Source organism: Charadrius vociferus, unplaced genomic scaffold (assembly GCF_000708025.1).
Source record: "Charadrius vociferus isolate BGI_N301 unplaced genomic scaffold, ASM70802v2 scaffold88, whole genome shotgun sequence".
In the NCBI taxonomy this organism is placed as follows: Eukaryota; Metazoa; Chordata; class Aves; order Charadriiformes; family Charadriidae; genus Charadrius; species Charadrius vociferus.
In genome coordinates this window covers 2,024,474-2,044,318 of record NW_009649619.1, presented here as the reverse complement: position 1 = coordinate 2,044,318, position 19,845 = coordinate 2,024,474, and the positions used below count along the sequence as shown (strand labels likewise).

At 37.4% G+C, this 19,845-nt stretch overlaps 1 protein-coding gene across 1 annotated transcript in view; it reads right to left on the bottom strand.

Moving 5' to 3' along the window:
- Positions 1-266: 266 nt before the first annotated feature.
- ACOX3 (acyl-CoA oxidase 3, pristanoyl) overlaps positions 267-19,845 on the bottom strand; it is a 34,377-nt gene continuing 14,798 nt past the window's right edge. The window contains exons 7-17 of the mRNA XM_009890522.1: positions 16,222-16,318; positions 15,626-15,808; positions 14,119-14,241; positions 11,582-11,702; positions 10,970-11,089; positions 10,201-10,314; positions 8,403-8,518; positions 5,596-5,770; positions 5,015-5,082; positions 4,243-4,329; positions 267-684 (exon numbers count right to left, since the gene is read on the bottom strand). Coding sequence (XP_009888824.1) covers positions 565-684; positions 4,243-4,329; positions 5,015-5,082; positions 5,596-5,770; positions 8,403-8,518; positions 10,201-10,314; positions 10,970-11,089; positions 11,582-11,702; positions 14,119-14,241; positions 15,626-15,808; positions 16,222-16,318 — 1,324 coding nt within the window. The 3' untranslated portion in view covers positions 267-564. The remainder of the gene's footprint in view (positions 685-4,242; positions 4,330-5,014; positions 5,083-5,595; positions 5,771-8,402; positions 8,519-10,200; positions 10,315-10,969; positions 11,090-11,581; positions 11,703-14,118; positions 14,242-15,625; positions 15,809-16,221; positions 16,319-19,845) is intronic.

Below are 19,845 nucleotides of genomic sequence, written 5' to 3'. Positions count from 1 at the left end.
TCCCAATCCGCCCCTCCACTGAAAGAGCAATCAAGTAGTTTAACACAGAGGCATATGAAGTATATCAGAATAGCTTCACAGACTTCAAAGGGGCTGTTGGAAATTATTCCCATCCCTTAATACAGGTTTATTGCTGTTGGTGTTCTTGATATCTTTTTTCTTCAAATTCTCTTTATTTTGCTTTTGTTCAGCTTATTCATAATCCCTGGTTGGAAATGTTTTTTAATTATTAAACTTCTGTAATATGATCGTAAAGTCAAGAGATTGATTGGAACATTTCTTTTATAGAAACTTTGCGAAGCAGTGATCATAATGATTCTTCATTTTTTTGTATTTAATTGAGTAAATATGAATAGTGTGCAGATGTGTTGCTCTCGCTCCTCTCATTATTATAACAATCCCCGAGACCAAGTTGGACTTGATTTCAAGGTTATTTTAAAACTTGGCACTTCTCTATGAAAATCTCTTTCATTTTCAATGTTTGACATATGGTCTCATTTCCTCCTGAAGTTTGAAACACGGCATCCATCTCAGGTCCATCCAGCCTTTTACAACTTGTTTGGTTTACAATTTTGACCTCAGCCTGCCTGCAACAGGTTTATTAATACAAAATTCTGCCCACCATGAAGGCCTGTTCAGAGCTTTGCTGCCTTGAAGGATCTCTGCCCACATGTTTTTATATAACTGCAAAATAATAATAAAAAATTATTAATTCATACAGAAAATAAAACAAAGAAAAATTCTGCAAGATAAATGATCTAACTTATTGGTTGAAATGAGATTGTGACTGAATTTCTAGATAACAAATATGAATAATTATGTACAGGCGAGAATAAACACAAAGATAAAGCACAAAATTTCAAAGGAGTGTAAACATAGATTATCTGTGTAAATCATTTAGATCATCCTTGGCATAAGAGCAGGAAAACAGTAATCTTTATAATTTCTTGGTTTTAACTTGACATGAGTTGTATTAGGAAAGGTAGAAATTTGGAAACCAGATTATATTAAGCTAATCTTTGCTCTGTCCAAACCTGAAGACTGTGCCTGAAAGCATTCATGCACGTCTGTTTTTACCTTTATTTCAACACATTTCTGGAAAGTAACATAACTTCTCTCCCAGATGTGACCTGTTCGACCTGAGCATAAGAAATTCCTCTCTTATGAGCAGATTGTTAATTCATCATCTTCATCAATTTGCAATTTTATGTGGAATGGTTAAAGAAAAGTACATGGGAAGTAAATTCTGCAAAAGTATCATTTTAGCAATACTTGGCAGTTCATAATTAACTGAAGCTTAAAACTTTAAATAACATTATAGAAAGATGAGGGAAGCAAGGCCATATTTTCAGCAGTAAGTTGGAGTACAGTATAATACAATATTAATGTAGTATAAAAGCAGTCAGTGATGTAAAGTGAAAAGCCTTTCTTCTACATCAAAAGATAGCCTGGCCCTATATATTTGGAATGATTAAAATAAATATTGGAATATATTTAATGTTAAATATATATTTTAACTTGATTCCAGGTGTTAGTGTTAACTATTCCATTCCAAGTTTGGTTTAATTGTCTAACAATTTTTAATTAATCTTGAAATAAATGTGGCGATAACTTCACATACTTAAGATGAGATTGTCAAAACTTCTATGGGGAAATGATGTCCACACTACCAAAGTTTCTTTTAAAGAGAATCTGAATTCTAATTCAATGCTTAAAGTTGCCCATAACAAATTTGGAAACGTTTCTTCTGCTCCAATTATGATCTGTGGCTCATGGTGCAAGGCACTCCACTGCAGTACAACAGAGGTTATCCTGAATTAAATTAATTCTCCTGTTATGCTTTGATAATCTATTCTTTACCCTACTGTAATTTTTACAAAAATGTTTGTGTTGGTTTTTAGAAGTTGCAAAGATAGCAATGAATAGAGAATTAAATACAGACAGTCAGGAGACAAGGAACTTTATTTTGAATGAGGCACTGGCAGCCTTTTTCAAATTTCAGTTGAAAATATTTACACAAGTTGAAAACCACAGACTTAGAGGCAGTTCAGAAAACAGAACATGGGTTGGGTATCGCTGCCTGAAATTATTTTCTCAGTAAGACTCAATGAATTTACAAAAACCTTACCATGCGCATGAGGAAGTCAGTGGCATTTAGAGTCCTATCTGCATGTCTCACATATTATATTCCTAATATTAATCTCTAACGTTAATTCCTAGTATTAATAAGCCTCTGTGGCTTCTGTATTTGTGTGAGCTAAGAGCTAGCCAAAGAGGAGCTAGCCAAATCCATTACATGACAGCTTTATCAGCTGCTGGTAAGAGATCTCCAGCTGACTGCCAAAAAGCGGGTAGCATTCTAGGAACAGACCACTGCGTACTTGTGCCATATTTTATATTGCCGCCTATAGCATCTACTCGCAGCTGCACTTTTGGACAATACAGATTTTCTTAACATTCTTACAGATGATGCTCCTTTTCTTAGAGTTAACTTTGGAGCTTCCTTCCCATGACCTCTTTCATTAATTTAATCCTGAAAAATCTACAGAAATGGAAACAAAGTTTCCAGCGATGATTATAGTCTTCTTGTTGAGATGCTGGATATGTAGAGCTAGCCCTGTCCCCTTTGTTTGTAGAGACTGTTACCAAAGTTAATCATTCTGTTAGGTCAGCATCTGGTTAGAAACATCTGGGCTGCCTTCTGTACTGCTTGATCACCATGGGAACAACGGACAACTTTAGACATGAAGACACAGAGAATATTGAAAGACATTGAGTACAGTTGACTCAGCAATCCTGTCAAACTCCCTGGCAGTCTCCCCAGGCTCTAGTGATTCTCTACAGGGTCTAACCACACTAAACCAAACTACCGTACTGTGACACCAGTCTCTATATAAGTTATCCCACAGCTTGGCTCTGCTGAGTAGGGTTGGCCAGTAAGCAAGAATTTTGGTTTGCAGAGACTTTAGAATGAAATACAGCTCTTAAGTACATCAAGGAAAAAAAAAAAAAAAACAGAGGGGGACCGTGACCTAGTATAGCCAAATCCATGCTGCACCCACATCCCGAATCCTGCTTGTACGTCTGGTTATGATACCTCCAAAAGGATATGGCAGAACTAGGAGAGATACACAGAAGGAAAACAACGCCTGTCACAGGAATGAAAAGGTCCCCCAGACAGTAAATGTATATGGACCGGGATTGGGAAGTATTTTTTCACAATACTCCAATTGTGGAAATTTCATTGTCATGGAAGTCAAAAGACAGCTGAATTTGAAAATGGATGGGAAAAATGAACGGAGGTTAGATCCACCTGCGGCTATTAAACAGAATGATACCAATACAACCTATGGCTTGAGATCTCTTAAACCACCAACTGCCAACAGCTGAGACACCAGGGAAAGAACACTTCAATTTCATACGGTGTTCTCCTTGGCCACTGTCAGTTACAGAGTGTTTTGTGAACTGGATCCAGTATGGCCGTTCTTAGGTTCTTGATTCAACCCTTGCTTTGTGTAATTTAGACTATACAAAAACATGTCTCTCAGCCTTAACAAGGATATATTCATTAAAGCAACAAGAGGTGGTAACAAAACAGCATCCTTCAAGTCTGTATTAAGATTACTGGGATCCCTTGGGTAATACTGTTACCTTGCACTGGTGAGTACAAGACACTCTGCCATATCCTAGAATTCCCACTGGATACAAATAATTTTGCAATTTCTGATATAATTTTTAACTGGAACAAGCTTTACATTTTCCTTTCTCTTATTAAATAAATATTTTATGAATAATTAAAAGAAAGAAATGATTTCTACATTATTTATACACACATCACACAAACTGGGTGCAATACCAATGTGAATACCAATAAAGGCAGCAAAAGTCCTAGCGAAAGAAGAAATACACCTTACTACCTCTCCTAGGTATTAATCTCTATACTGAAGATACGTTAGTCCTTGAGGAATCTTAGGAGATGGTATAATTTTTGTTGTTGTTGTTCAGCAGCACAGATGCCCACAAGAGCAAACCAGAGCAATACTGTACGAGTTTCCCATTGAAGCCTATCTCCAGCAAATGCAAAATGTCATTTTCAGCTGACATCAATTTAACTACTTTCCATTGAAAAAGTGTCTTCCTTTTCTTTTGTAGCTGTGAAGTGCCTAGGGTATGTTATGGCTATTTACAGGCGATACCCTTCTTAATGATTAAACTTACAAATTTTAAAATGGGTTTTCTTACCTCTCCACTAGCTTTACCAATGGGAGAGTTGAGAATGAAGTCAGGAGGAGCAAAAACATCAACCAGGGCAACTGCATCATCTTTCAACTGTTTAAAAACACACATATATTTGGCAACTTCTGTAGTTTTCTATGGCTATTTGTGAACTACAAAGCAGCATAAAGATTATTTCATAAAGCACCAGCTATTGGTAACTTAAGAGATATCCACAATAAGGAGTCTGGATTTATTTTGCTTTTTTTCCTCCCAGGGTAATTGCCAAAAAGAGACTGTATTTTAAATGTTTTCCTCCTTCACTCCGGGGTTCTAAACCACATTTTAACCAAGATGGTACTGTTTACACACATAAAAACAAGTATTCTAGAACTTTAAAAACATAACTTCCAGATTTTTTGGTGAGATTTTACTTACCTGCAAAGAATATAATCCAGTTTGAAAGGCTTTTGTGCTGAGTGAAAAAATGAGCTAACACAATAATGAAATAAATAGAACTGGATTGCAGTATTTCACTGGCTTTCCAATGAAGATTGCAAGGTCACAAATGATAGAGTGTTATTTTGTAAGATATATTGTTTTTCATATTTTGGTAAATAAACTAGGACTAGATTCAGGGTCAACGAGTTACTAAACTTTACAGAAAGTTATTCAGAAACTATGAATGTAATAAACTGCTAATTTATCCCTTGAAGTATAGAATAACCAATACATATCTCTTTTAGTATTTGCATACTATATTATTATTTAATCACAACAAACAATATTGAAGGCTTACCCTGTTGCAGAGCTCCAGAATAGCATTCTGAATAAATCTACCAGCTTGTTCACCTGAAGCATAGCCACCTGCAAATACATTCATAAAGAAGCTTATACCAGTTAAGATTACACTGATACAATCCTTTTACAGAGCAGTTCATCAGTTCAGTATTCAAGAGACTAAACAGACTCTCCTATGTAATTGGATTGACTGTCTTTTGCTAATGAGTTGACTGCAAAACTGTCAATCTAAGACATTTGAAGCCTTCTGCATTAACAAGCTACACTACAACATCTTGCTGCCTATCACCCATCTTCTCCCCCAACCACTGGACCACAGCAAAACTCGTGAGCCCTCCATCACCTCTGAGCTAAGAGAGAGCCTTTGGGGTTAATTTGTTGCTCCAGGTTCCTGCTCCTGAAAATTTTGTCCAGAATGGTTGTTTTACATTACACAGGCAACAAGAAAATGCTCTAATCTAAAAACTAATTAAGAGTCCTTCCGCCTGCCAAGACGCAATATGGGAAAAAAATCCCTAATCTTTAAGTTAGGACTTTTATAAAGTGACACGCACAGTATATTCAGGGAGCTGATCTCACCTTGGTAGAGCACAGCCAGATGTTTACTTAAAGACCAGAGTCCATACAGAGCACTGAGATTCTTAAGCACTGGCTGCAGAGTAGATGGTAAGTTGGGATCATGTGTGTAGTCATGAAATCTTTGTAAGGCTGTTTGTTCAATAAAAGCAATGGCTAAGGATCGACAGTAGTACACCTTAGGAAACAGAAAAGAAGGATACTGAGTAACAACATACAAGGAACCAATCCTCAGCTTGTGCAAAATGGCATTGCTCTGGTGAAGTTAGTGGAGATTTGTTGATTTAGATCTGCTGATCTGGCTTGAGATTAAAGAAAGTCTAAGAAGAAACTCGAGAAGAAAATGATTTTTAAAATGTCTTTGCAAAGGTTATTCATGAAATGCTTCATGAAATGCCTCTTCGAAATAAGATCCTAATTTTCCACTGTGTTCCCGTTTCGGTATTCTCTTATACCCATCCAAATGGAGCACAGATAGTATGCCTATTACCAGTGTCATTTGGCAGTTGCACCCAGAGTATATGGGATCAAGTAGCTACATCAGAGAGAAGACCATGCAAAATCGGGTTTGCTGACTTTAGGATCATTAATAAATCCATACAACTCTAATAAGATAAAGGTAGGTTTACATGTATTTAATATTATGCAGATTTTTATAAGGAGGGTAAAATCTTCAAGGTGGTTCAGTAACATATTGAAAACTTATTACAGTCCATTCAAATAATAAATAAAAAATCTGATCATGTTAGCACAAGTGTTTATGGATTGCAATAGATTGTAGTATATTTTGAAAAAACCACCCAACTAACCCTTGCCAATTATCTGATCAGAAAGGCAAAGGTCATCAGTTACTGTTAATACAGAGTATAAAACCTTAAGTGATTGTGCTCACATAGGAAAATTTTTCTACTTTTATATACTTCACCTTTGCTGTATCATGGCATATGTCCTACCACGAAATAAACTGCTGACTGAAGTCATTCCAGCTGGTGAACAGAAGAGGAATACAAAACCATTGCTGTTGTGGCTGATCTGTTGCAATGCTGTAAGCTGGTCTTTGAGTTTAGCCCATTTGTTCAGGGTTTTGTGTTGGTTTTTTTTTCATTAAGAATTAGTTGATAACTTTTCCTTTTTGCTTTGAATACTTGCATCACCCTGGCATTTAAATCCACTGTGGGATTTAAAACAGGCACATTCTAAAGATTGATGTCCCTTTCTTGATAGCTCTTCAGTGGCATACTTATGTCCAAACTCAGATACAAGCACGAACTGCAAAATAGCACACCTATTCCCTGCAGGTTTAGGGAGGACTTCCCCTTTACTAGATGGACTTTTTTAGACACGAGTGTAGTTCCCTACTCAGAATAAAATAAGTCTCAGTATCCCAAATGAAGCATTAATTGCCCATTTTTCTCCGCTATAATTCTATTTTCTTCTTTACCTTTGCTTGCACTTCTGTACTGTTTCTATCAGGTTATCCCCACACTGAAATAGCCTAGGGATAGGCTAGGAATCTCTTCCAGACCTCCCATAGCAAGAGCAAATATTACATAATAGTCAGCCACTGGGCTGACAGAAAAGTGCTTCTTCATGCCCAGAAAGTTTTAAATCAAATATGTACGTGTCTTTAAAGCACAGCTTGTAAATATTTTTCAGATGTTTGTGAGGCACGCCATTTAAAATAAAATTCCCGCTGTCCTGAAGACAAATTGTAGGGAGAAAAGAAAACCTAATGACCTAAGATATATCAATGCCTATCTCAAAAGCAGTTGTGTGCCTACGTATCTTTAAATTTTAGCACATTTGAACATAAAAGAGAAGAGAACCTTCATACTTCTGAGCAAACTATTCTCTAACACACTGGCCCCAGCACCAGCCTCCCAAGAGCTGGCCAAGTGACAAGTAATCTTGAATTTCTGGCACCCGTTCTGAATTTGACCCTGAAGAGTTTCTCTAATAAGCTGCTTCTAGGGTAAAACCGGGAAAGATTTCCTCCACTCTACCAATGGTTTCACACAGATCCGCTGTTGAAGCCAGGCTGGCTCTTTCTAGGTGCCGAGTTGAATATTCCTTCCTGATGTTTTTTAATGAGCTTTGCAGATAAGGTGAATGACACTGGCCACCTTCAGGGAACAGATCTCCCTCCTCGGTGACAAATGACAAGTGTTCTTTCCTAAGATGCGAGCCAGTTTTTCTCACGGAGGTAACGGAAGAATTTGGGGAGCTTGGGGATATACACTGAAATTTGGATTTAAGCCATTCTTAGCTGTTAAAACTCATTGGTGGGATAGTGGATCTGCTATATGTAGATTGTCAATGTTTCCTTTTCAGGTTCCAATGCTGTCGGTCTGGTATCTTTCATGAGTACTTTGCACTATAGAAATTAGAGATGGAAAAGACCTATTAGGTCATCTAGTTTACCTACCTGCCAGAGCAAGATTCTTTCCTACAGTACGTATTTGGCCACAAGAGCAGATGGAGATGTAATAATCAGATGCTGCAGTAGATTTAATAGTGGTAGATTTAGTCTTCAGAAGTTGTGCTATCAAAATTATAGACATCACCCAGCACATGCCTATAACTTTTCTGAAGGGAAATATCCTGGAAGACTTCTGCTGATGGTAACTGTCCTCCTGCTATCATGTTCAATACAATGCATGGGGACAGGTATTGCATTTTATTAGTTATCTGACTTGCTGCTTTATGCTTGAGGAAATTGAACTTCATGACACAAGAAGATAAAACTAGCAGGATCCAACCAACTTGGATGAAAATAAGTAAATAAAATAAGAAAGCTGAATAAGTATTACCTGACAGTTATTTTTTGCCTCAAAGTCACTTCGCCCAGACTGCTTCTCCTTGCTCAGCTTTAGGTCACTTTCTCGGAGAAGGTAACAAACCAGCCATTTATATGCTGCTAAAGGAACTGTGAAAAAGAGAAAATAAAAATTCTTAACATTCATATTTATAATGCAAGAAGTCACATGCAGATTCTACTGCAGTCTCAGTTTTTGTTACCCAAGATGAAAAGTGGAAGTGTTAATTAATCAATCCATTAACATGACACTTTGCCCATTACTGTAGATGTAATAAATAACATCTAGGTAAGATAGTCAGATTGTTCAGTGAAGACACACCGTGCCTGACCATACACTAGTTCAAACTGACCCCAAGCTAAAAGGCAAGGTATATCCACAGCTCAATTTAGACTTCTGACTCAATCAAATCTTTTTAGCTTATTATTTTCTTCCCATATTAAGACTTAGGTCTGCAAGGTATGCAGTCTCTTCTGACTGTACAAGAACAGAAGACACTGCACAAGTTGTGAAAGCACGTGACTTCTAACATTGCAAAGGTGGCTTAATGTAACTGCATTTGAATGACCTGATTTGTACATAAGTGCATTATATTTTTACAGCAGCCTGGAACTATTAAGGAAAAAAGTACTTCAGCATGAAGTCCTTGTATGACTCCTGCTTGCTTATGTCTTAGCTAAAGATTTAATGTAGAACATTGTTTAGGCAATTGTGAGTGGTCACATTCGGCGTAAGTTCAGGCACTTAAAGTAATGGTCCATTTTCTAACAGAATGGAACAGTAAACAGATTCAGACATTTTTAAAACTATAGCCTGGTTCAGTAGGTATTACAAGACAGGAGAGAACATGTGCTTAGGTATCAGTTTGTGCTCTGCTGGATTCACAAGTTGGAGACATACAACAAAGAAGAAAGCAAGCAGTTGTTTTGAACTAGTCTTTTTCTTTTAAGTCTCTGTATTTTGAAGTTATTCAGGTTTTACCCCGTAGCTATTACAATACTATGTCAGTACTTGAATCACTATCCAGTTCAGCTTTTCTGCTATTACTTGAGCACTGAAGTGGTTACTGAATTCTAGGAATCAACTCCATTGCCCCTTATATAATTAAGACTGGAGTTTCTTTCCCCAGTATGTTCTCAAGCTAAACAGATTCACGTTTGCTCAATGCCCTGTCACTACCTCATTATTTGCTCATTTCTTTGTTACTTTTTGCCTCCAAGGGCCAATCTGGTCTCACAATGATACAGAAGTGGGAATGGCATCTAATGTCACACTTGATTTGATTATAGCAGAGTAAGCCAGAAAAACTGCAGGCAATTTTCTTTCACCATTACTCATTATTCTCTATGCAACAAAAAACAACTGTCAAAACCAGACACACTTAAAGCCTTTTCAACATATTTCTAAATCGATTGTATGGTTTCCTAAAATGAGATATTTTAGTGATATAAGGTAGTGGCAATCAATGCCCCTTACAGCAGTTTAACTTGAAAACAACAATACAGTGGCAAATAAACCCTAGATCAGAAATGCTATTTTAGAGCAATAAAAATGGAAGAAAAATATCTGATGCTATCCGTTCCAGAATTGAGGCTGGGGACAGTAGGACATATTTTGAAATGCAAACTATGTTCTTAGTAAATTGAAATGCACATAACACAAAGAAAGTCAGCAAATAGTAATACGACAAATATGTAATAAGTAGCAGAGGTTGAATCTCAAATCTGTGGATCCTTTCCTCTGGGAAGGAATTTAAGATTCTAGCATCAGTTTAACAACAGCAGAAGGCTACCTGAGGAGTCCATGCAATCTTCAACACTAATGGATGTGAATTTCCAGCCAAGGATATGATGGTAGTCTTGCAAAAAGTTTATTGTTCCAAAAGGGGATTCAAAAGGAGCTTTATCTGAAATACCAAAGAAAATAAAAATGATTTATGAGAAAAGAAATCAGACTCTCTGGAACTAAAAGCCTATTACGAAGCCATGCATACACTTGATAGGCCAGATGCAATTAGGCCATAGTATTTATTTTATTATAGCCTAGTCCAGCCAAATGAGGACTGGTGGACAAGTGCTGAAAAACCTGACATTACTGCCTATAAGCCCCATAAGATTCAACGCCTGTTGCTGAGTTTTCCAGTTCTTTAAGATGCTGGTGAAACTCACTGCTAGAAAATGGAAACAAAATCTTTTATCTAGAGAACCACAAAATGTACTGATGGGTATTGCTACCAATTTAGGCAATATGAATTGTTTTAAGTACAATGAGGAGAGGGTACCCAGACTTACAATGACTTTAGGAGTTGTTCCATTAAACTAAACTGCACTTCTCAGGAAGTAAGATACTAGTAAACCTGATTAGGGATGGCAAAACATCTAGCTAGCTTCTGCAAGTATCTGTGTATTGTGAATGTATCATATGATGGAGTCTGTAACACATTATTTATGCTCTACAAAATGATTAAATGACTGTCAATTGCTTTCAGTATGAAATTACCTCCTAACTCCATTAATTACACGCTGTTGGGTCCCGCATAGGATTCCACAATGAAAACTTACCTCTTATGCAATTCATCCAGCTCATTAAGTAGTTGCTGGTTTGCTGAAGCAGGATGTTGTTATCTCCCTCATATGTGCAGTTTGGATCATTGTCATTTCGGATTTCACCCAGACGATTCACTTAATAAGAACATGTGCACAATTTATTATATTGCAATGTATTAATGAAAGCTAAGAGGGATGAAATAATTATTCTGTGACAAAATGCAAGAGAGTTGTCTGTTCCTGTATGTATTACCAACAAATGACCTTCAAAATTCACAGTTTAGCTTATGAAGATGAATATTCCTTATGAAAATGAATAAAGAGTTTAGAAAAGTGTGGCATTCACCTTACAACGGGAATTTTAATCTCTGAAGTCTGCATCTTTATTTTTGGAATAGAGACTTAATCACATGTACGGGCTGTCCGAATGATGCTGCAGATGCAGCACTTGTTTATTTTTTTTTCTGGTATCAGGTATAAAATTAACTTTAAAAATATGGGTATGAGGAAAAAACCCTTTCTAAACATATTGCTAAAATTCAGACACCATGATACAACAACAGTCAAAGAACACATCCACATAACCATTCTCTTTCTGATCAGTGTATGCAGTAGTCTGCAACTTACTGGCAAGGTAACCGTGTCCTCCACAAGCTTCTCGGCACTCCTGGGCTGCCTGCTGAGCAGTCCAAGAAGACAGTGGTTTGCTGGCAGCAGATAAGGCATGAATCTCACGTCCCAAATCAGCCTTTGTGAAAAAAACAAGTTACAAGTGAGTAATAACTTTTACAGAAAATAAGTTTGTGACCAGTTAAAGCCATGGCTATGTAGAATTATAGAATTGTTTAGGTTGGGAAAGACCTTTCAGATCATTGAGTCCAACTGTTAACCTAGCATTGCCAAGTTACCACTAAGCCATGTCCCAAAGCACCACATCTACATGTCTTTTAAATTTCCTTCAGGGATGGTGACTCCACCATTTCCCTGGGCAGCCTGTTCCAATGCTTGACAGCCCTTTCTGTGAGGAAATTTTTTCTAATATCCAATCTAAACCTCCCCTGGGGCACCTTGAGGCCATTTCCTCTTGTGCTGTTACTTGCTACTTGGGAGAAGAGACCGATACCCACCTCGCTACAACCTCCTTTCAGGTGGTTGTAGAGAGTAAAAAGGTCTCCCTTCAGCCTCCTTTTCTCCAGATTAAACCACGCCAGTTCTCTCAGCTGTTCCTCACAAGACTCTAGACCCTTCACCAGCTTCATTGCCCTTCTCTGGACACACTCCAGCACCTCAATGTCTTTCTTGTAGTGAGGGGCCCAAAACTGAACATAGTATTTGAGGTGCTGCCTCATCAGTACTGAGTACAGGGGGGATGATCACTGCCCTAGTCCTGCTGGCCACACTATTCCTGATACAAGCCAGAATGCTACTGGCCACCTCAGCACGCTGCCGGCTCACATTTATCTGGCTGTTGACCAACAGCCCCAGATACTTATACAGCGGGCAGCTTTCCAGCCAGTCTTGCCCAAGCCTGTAGCATTGCATGGGGTTGTTGTGACCCAAGCGCAAGGCACATGGCTTTGTTGAACCTCACACTGGTGTCCTCAGTTGTGTACTGTTTTATAATGAAGAAAAGATTAACCGGCAATACATACATAAAATTTTTTGTGATCTATGTAAGGGAAGAGAATATTTTTTGCTACTACAAAAAAACTGAACTCCCACAACTGAAAAACATTCAGCACTAACTTTCTTATATGGGACAGCAATACTTTGTGCCAAGTAATGGACACATGGGTTCATCTTAGCTCAGATGTGCCAGCTGACATGGCACTGCACGGGGTAGTTCACTGCTTGCCAACCAGTTCCTCCCTAAGATGGAGAGGTAGGTGGTTGAAGGTGGCATGTCCAGAGAAAGCTTCTGTCCCTTCTGTGACATAAGCAATCCCTCTCTCCCCCATCAGCAAGGGGATATTTATAATATTTACTGCCTTACACAGTTTTCACCGATCTTTCAAGCATCAATTTTGCAGAGAGCAGGAAAACTTAAATGTACCCCCTTAATTTCCAGAGAATCACAGCAGCCTGCACTTACACTAACTCTGTTGGGCTTCCTTTGAAAACGTGTTTGGAACTCCAGTTTCTGGAGACAGTGGGTTGATACTACCAAAGCTTGTTTAAGAGTAACTCTCTGGTTAGGCTGTTTGGGTTTTTTGTTTGTTTGTTTGTTTTTTAAGATCTTCTGTAGAACACAAGGAATTCATAAGGATTACGTTCTTAACATTGACAACAATCAGATTTTTCTCTATCATGATATTTTGTCAGAAAGTCACTGTTTTGCCTAAGGGTAGTGACTATGTTGGAGACCTTCAGAGATAAAATATCAGATTAAAAAATCAAACAGATTATTCTGTGGTTTGTGCAAAGAGGAGAAATTAGAATACCCAGCCATTAGTACACAAATTTTTCACGAGCTTTAATTTAGCTGAAAAAAGCCTGACTGTTTAGTGAGATCTGAGCAATACACAGCCAGTGTGTAGGCCATGAAAATTAACACCGTAAAAAAATTTAAAAATAAATAAAATGTATATGCTATATAAAAAACGCACTGCAGTTATTTTCTCAGTTGAGAATCAGTCCTTGCACAGAGACAGATCAAATTATTTCCACTGTAAAATGGTGACTTTCAATGGTCCGACTGTGGATGAGAAATTCAGCATTAAGTCTTAACATTTTCCTCCAGAAATATTTATCCTAATGTATGACTATGAATTGCAAAGTCAAGCCAGACTCATGGAGTCTGCAGAAATTAAGAATGGTAAAATTTCAGAAAGTCTTTGATACATGCCCCCTGCAGTACCATTTACAACAGTTATAAGCTGAGTTTGCATTACCATCATATATTTATGATAAACAATTCTGCAAGGGAACATGACTTTAAATCACACAGAAATCAATAAAACTTTAACCACTCCATCAAAACTAATTTAGATGCTTTCCTGAATGCCACTTAAATCATGACTTTGTGTCTCCCATACTTCTGAGACATTGCTCTAGCACTCCTGATTGTAGAGATGGCCTAAGACTTCTAAGTATGTCCTTCATTTAACAATTTCCAGTTCATTATAGTAAGAAGAACGGTAAGAAGAAATGTTTAAATATCTCACCTGTCTCTGAGTCCTTTGCTTTGTCAATAAGCCTGCATAAAATTCTATGAAATTCTCAAACAGGGATTTGGAGAAATAATCTAAGGCATATGCAGCAGCCAGATAAGGAAGAAGACGCCATTGCTAGAATAAAAATTAAATAGATTTGATCACAAATTGAAATGCATTTTTTACAGTTATACTATCTCATAATATTGAACCAACCCATTCATTTTTATTTTGTTCAAACTGGAAAACAGTTTTATGAAGAAGAAAACTTAACAATAACCATCTATAAATGTAATTAAGTGTAACTACTCTACACACAAGTCACAGTTACATTATTCTAGTAATTTTAGGTAGTCATTTTATGAATTTGTGATAAAAATTCTGTTAAACGAGTGCAAAAGTTCACTGAAGCTTTGGGGACTAACGAGGTATTTTTGCCCTGTGTTTGTACAATGTCTGGCATGCCAGGGCCAGTCATGATTCATGTGTTTCTTCAGTACCAACATGACAGAGGTTGTAACTGTTTCACTTGCTTGTTCATTGCTGAATGTATGTTAGTGCTGGTTGCATTCTGTGAGAAAAAAAACAACAACCAAACAGGGTTGGGAAGCAGAGAAAAAAGCATCTTTGCTGCTCCATGCAAGCCAGATGGAGCTCATGAGGGAAAAGAGAAACTGCTTCAGGAAGCTTTTGTGGTAGAAGAAGAGAATGCAAGGTTCAGCAAGCAGAGCCTACACAAAAAGCCAAAACCGAGCAAAACTGAGAGACTGGAAGAATAGTGGGAAGCAGACGTTGGCTTAATTGGAAGGTGGAAAGAAGGCAGCTTTTGTGAGTTTGTAGAAACCCATGAAATCTTTCAAAGTGACAGGACTAAGTGCAATCCTGGAAAAAAGCACCCACTTTGCAAGGACAAACTAGGAAGGTTTGTTTCCAGGACTTATACATTAACCTTTCTCATTCAGCAGATCTGAGTTTTCTCTATTTCTGAGTTACCCTATGTACCCTTGTTCTATTTTCTCAGAGCAAAACGTGTGTCCGCAGAAGAAAAACGGTTATACTCCTCTCAAAATTAGTGGTAGCTTGAGATTCACCACAATGAATGTCATTGATTTCTATACTTTTAAAGTCTAAAAAAGAGAAAATTAGCGTAGCAGCAAAAGAGGCACTGACATTGTTTAACAAATACTAGTTTCTACATCTGCTGTACTTTTACATGTGCATAGAAGATAGTCTTTCTTTGAAAAGCTTACTATTTTAGAGAGCAAATGTTTCTAGGTACTTCAGAGAAACATGAATATTTTGGGTTTTGCTATTCCAAGAACTTATGTTAAAAGCCTGACCATGCCTCAAGAAGTGTAAGGACTTTTTAGGTTGGAATGAACCCCCACAGCTGCACTAGAATGACATTTCAGACGACTTTAGTTTCACTAACTTCAGTGTCTCTACTTTGATCTGCAGTAGCTCTGAATCCAAGCTTCGTTATATAAATGTCTGTAGATGTGAATTCCAAAGTATTTACCTGTGTTTGGTATTCAAGAACAGGTATTTCTTCTTCATCAGTTGGTCCAAACTGACGGCGAGCTGCTGAGAAGCGAATGGCTATCGATAAAGCAAGCTTTAAATTGGCCGTGGAAAGTGCTGTGATCAGAATTCTGCCAGTGGACAAGGATCCCAGAGCTGCACTAAAACGCTCTTTAACATCCTGAATGAATAAAAGGCACAGACTGAATGGTGAGGCTGACATTTCATTTACCTCCCCGGAAGACGACAACTCTGGTAGCATGATCAGAAGCTCAGCAGATTGGCCAATTTTATTTCTTGATGCATTCAGATAAGGCATTCAGGCAAGACTCAAAAGTAGTTTCTCTAAATTACTTTGGGATCAGTGGGGTAGCAAAAAGAGCAAGGAATCAGTAAAACCAGTAAGGTGAGTTGAGACATCTCTGAAAGGCAATTAAAAACCCAGCATTTTGACTATCATGTGAAAGCGTCAGCAGCCTTATTTAAGTCATATAGTACTTCCCAACATGAGAAGCCCATGCTCTGTCTCTTAACCTACTTATACCTTTGTATATTTAATGAACTGTATTAATGAAACAAAACCTTGATTCATACCTTGATTGAACTTGAGTACTTTCCCTCAGCTGTGACATCTCCAGTTATATTCAATATGTTTTCTTTAGGTATCCTGACATTGTGGAACATGGCAAATCTGTTTAAAAAAATACACAAGCAATGTAAAATCTACTTCAACATAGTGTGAGGTGTCTACATTACAGAAATAAGGCCACAACAAAGACACGATTGCACAAGGATCTCAGCATATCAGTGAACTGGAAACAGTGCCCATCAAGGCAGGTAGGTAATTTTAGGAGAGTATGCCTGGGAGAACAAAGGCTTTCAGGCTCAGGGCAGCAGAGGAAATCAAGATGGGAAATTATTTGTTATAACTCTTCAGTTTGGGTGTTTTTTTTTTTAAAAAAAAGATGCTTACAAAAACAAAACAAACACCTCATGGACTCTAAGAAATGATTTCAGCAGCTTCATAAGCAAAGAAGTAAAGAACTAATGGAAGGACGAGCCATGTATTCTGTTTGAGGGGAAGGACAGGTAAAGTTACTTACTGGAGACCTTCTACAGAGGCACTTTGACATTTTCACCAACAGCCCAGAACCCTGAACTAATTCTCAGTCTGCATAAGTGAGTTGCTTAGCTTCATATCTCAGCTATCAAAAAGCTTGGGAAGATGAACAACTTCCCTCTCCTGCTTAGAACCTGACAGGGCCATTCTGCCTCCTGAACCACGTGCTTTGCTGCAGTGCTGGTCAGTCCAGTCTGGAGACTGCTTTGGAATAGAGACACTATATATTTTTATGAGTCTAAACTATAGATCTGTAAGGATCATTCATGTTATTGCAATACAAATGAGGACATAGCTGAAACAGTGCCCTGAGAAGGAACTGAATGGAGAATTTTCCTTTGTTTAAACTCAAACTAGGATTTCTGTTCCCTGGAATGTGGCATCTGAACAAGGGAGAGCAAGATAACCTTTTCTAAATTGTGGCACCCTAGCAGCAGTAAAGAAGGAAGTTGTTAGAATAGGCAGAATGTCCCGAGTATTCATATTCCTCAGGAAGAAAGTATATGAACTGTTTCACCCAAATGGGCAATGCAACTTGGCACAATAGCAGTAGTATCAGCTCCACTCACGAATATCTCAGTATCTAATAGCACTTGAAAAGCTGTATTTGTAATCAAAGCAAATTCCTTTTTCCTGCCAATACAGGCTGATCTATTTAATAAGGCTCACGAGAGCCAGGTCGTTCACATTAATAAATTACATAAGGGCTGCATTGCTGCATGTGCTTTAAAATTACGAGTTGTTTCCAAGGAAACATATCTGCATACTGAATTTATTCAGCCTTAGAGATACACGGTATATTCAGACTTAGCCACAGAGAAAAGCATGCTATCCCATTGAAGAACCAGCTGCTTACTGGCCTTAACAATGCTAAACAGTGCTTCGTTAAGTGCAGGCTTCAATGAGACAACATTACTTTGTAACAGAAGCAAATTCAGAATTTCCAAAAATCTGATTTCCATCTTTGTTAATATGTTTTTCACTTCACCTTCATAAGAAATCTCATTCAAAAAAAAATCTTTTGGTTAAATTCACACTCTCTGCTCTCTATATCCCAAATAAAATCTATCACAACTAAAACTGTATAGCAACTCCAATATTTTTAAGCAAAAGCATGCATGTTAGACAGAACTTGAGCTTTTTAATTATTATTACTCATTACTTTAATTACAGGAGAGTGTGTGTAGCAAGGTTTAGGTCCCTACTTTAGTGGGTTGCTTTTCCTTGTTACTGCACATCCATAGAACTACAAGAAGGTGCTTCCTCTTAGGAGCTTACAATCCAAGCATAAGGCAAGAAGCTACAAATGTGTTCAAACAAACGGTGAGGCAGAGACTAACTACTGAAGAATATTTTCTTGGTATGATACCTGCCAGTCACAGCATGTTGGCAGCTAAGCATTGACAATTTTTTATAGGCTGTTAAAGCAAACGAGAATTTTAAGGAGTCATCTGAGTGATGAAAGTAAGGGAGCTTCATGGACGTTTATAAAGGATCCCTCCCAAGTAGGAAAAGATGCATGGAAGAAAGCAATGAAATATTATTTCAAAAAGCTATTGAATGGGTGATAAAAACTGGAATCAGAAGCCAGAGTAAAGGAATAGTTAACCCAAAAATCTTGGGGGCCCAGGTTAGAAATTCACAAGGCTCCAGCTCTTGGGCCTTCTCTTTGCAAATACATATTTGGAACATGTTTAGTCCTGTATGTGATGAACGGTAAGACTGGCAGTAGTAATGACAATAAACAAGATAGCAAATTGTCCTTTTGTGTTTTACACTGTAGCAATTAGTTCAATTCATTCAGCAAAGCAGTGCAGTTGTAGAAAATTATTTATATTGATATGTGTTTGAAACTCTAGAGTTCTTAAAAAGCAAATTCAAATCTACTAGTATATAAATCTATACACTACTAAGCTACTTTTAGGAAATTCAGGCCTACTGATACTGTACATGCGGCAGGTGTGTGCCAAACAATACACCTCCCAAAATGACCTAATAAAGTTTTACCCACTTTCACCTGTTGTGATACAACCCCAAGTAGTTAAATCTAGAGGAGTGTTTTTGTTGGAAAGAGAAAAAAAGTCTTGTAGAAAGTTTATTATAATCTCTCGGACATAAATATAATATAGCTAATTCTGTACCACGTAAAAGATTACCTAGAATTATTTTGATTAAAAAACCCTTCTTATAATAATTTTTTTCACAGCTAGCGAACCAGGATACTAAATTTCCATTCATTATATAACAATCTGTTTTCTTAAAATGAAAATTAGTTCAAATAACAGTTTTTGAAAGTTTAGATTTTTTCCTTGGTATTGTCCATTACAGAGACATTATCTCATTCTTTTAAGATGGCAAAAACTTTAAAAAGAAAAAGAGAGAGACAGAACTAGCAATTAAAAATCACACAGAAAATTTCCATGTGTAAAGAAATAAGATCTATTGCCTATAAGTACCAGTGTTGAAAATAAAAGCACAACCTTACAGGACCTGGGAGTTAGGCGACCTTGTGAGATCATTGCCAACTGCTGTTACGCTCCTTCTCCAAGAACTTTGCTATTTGAAATTGTTAGACATACCGGCCAATTTGAACTTGATATCGGAACATATTAAAATAAATAGTAAGATCTAATGAAGTCAACGATCACATTTCTAATAGTTATTAGCCTAGTAAGCATAGTGAATAGACATGCACCACATCTGTCTATGCATTTAGGGGAAAAATCTCCTTAAAGAATTAAAGAAATATCTTACAATAATGGAACTGAATACATAGTCATGGGGATATCATGTACCAGCAAGTTTGGAAAATGGCTAAATTTCACAACGCTGATGACAAGACCATAGGTTTGAAAGCTACCCTACTTAGGGCCTCTTCTGCATAGCAGAGAGTGTTGTTGACATTAAGACCTCTCAGCAAGAAAGACAGATAGCTGTCACTTTAAATATCTATCATAGGGCTCTACAGCAATGTGCGATTTTGCATCATCTAGCCTGTAAAAAACAACTGTATCACATAGATTTCTACCTAGATTAGCTGAGCAGAGCAAAGTGCTATTCCAATAGCAACATTCTTGTTTGGGTTCTTTGGCCAGTAG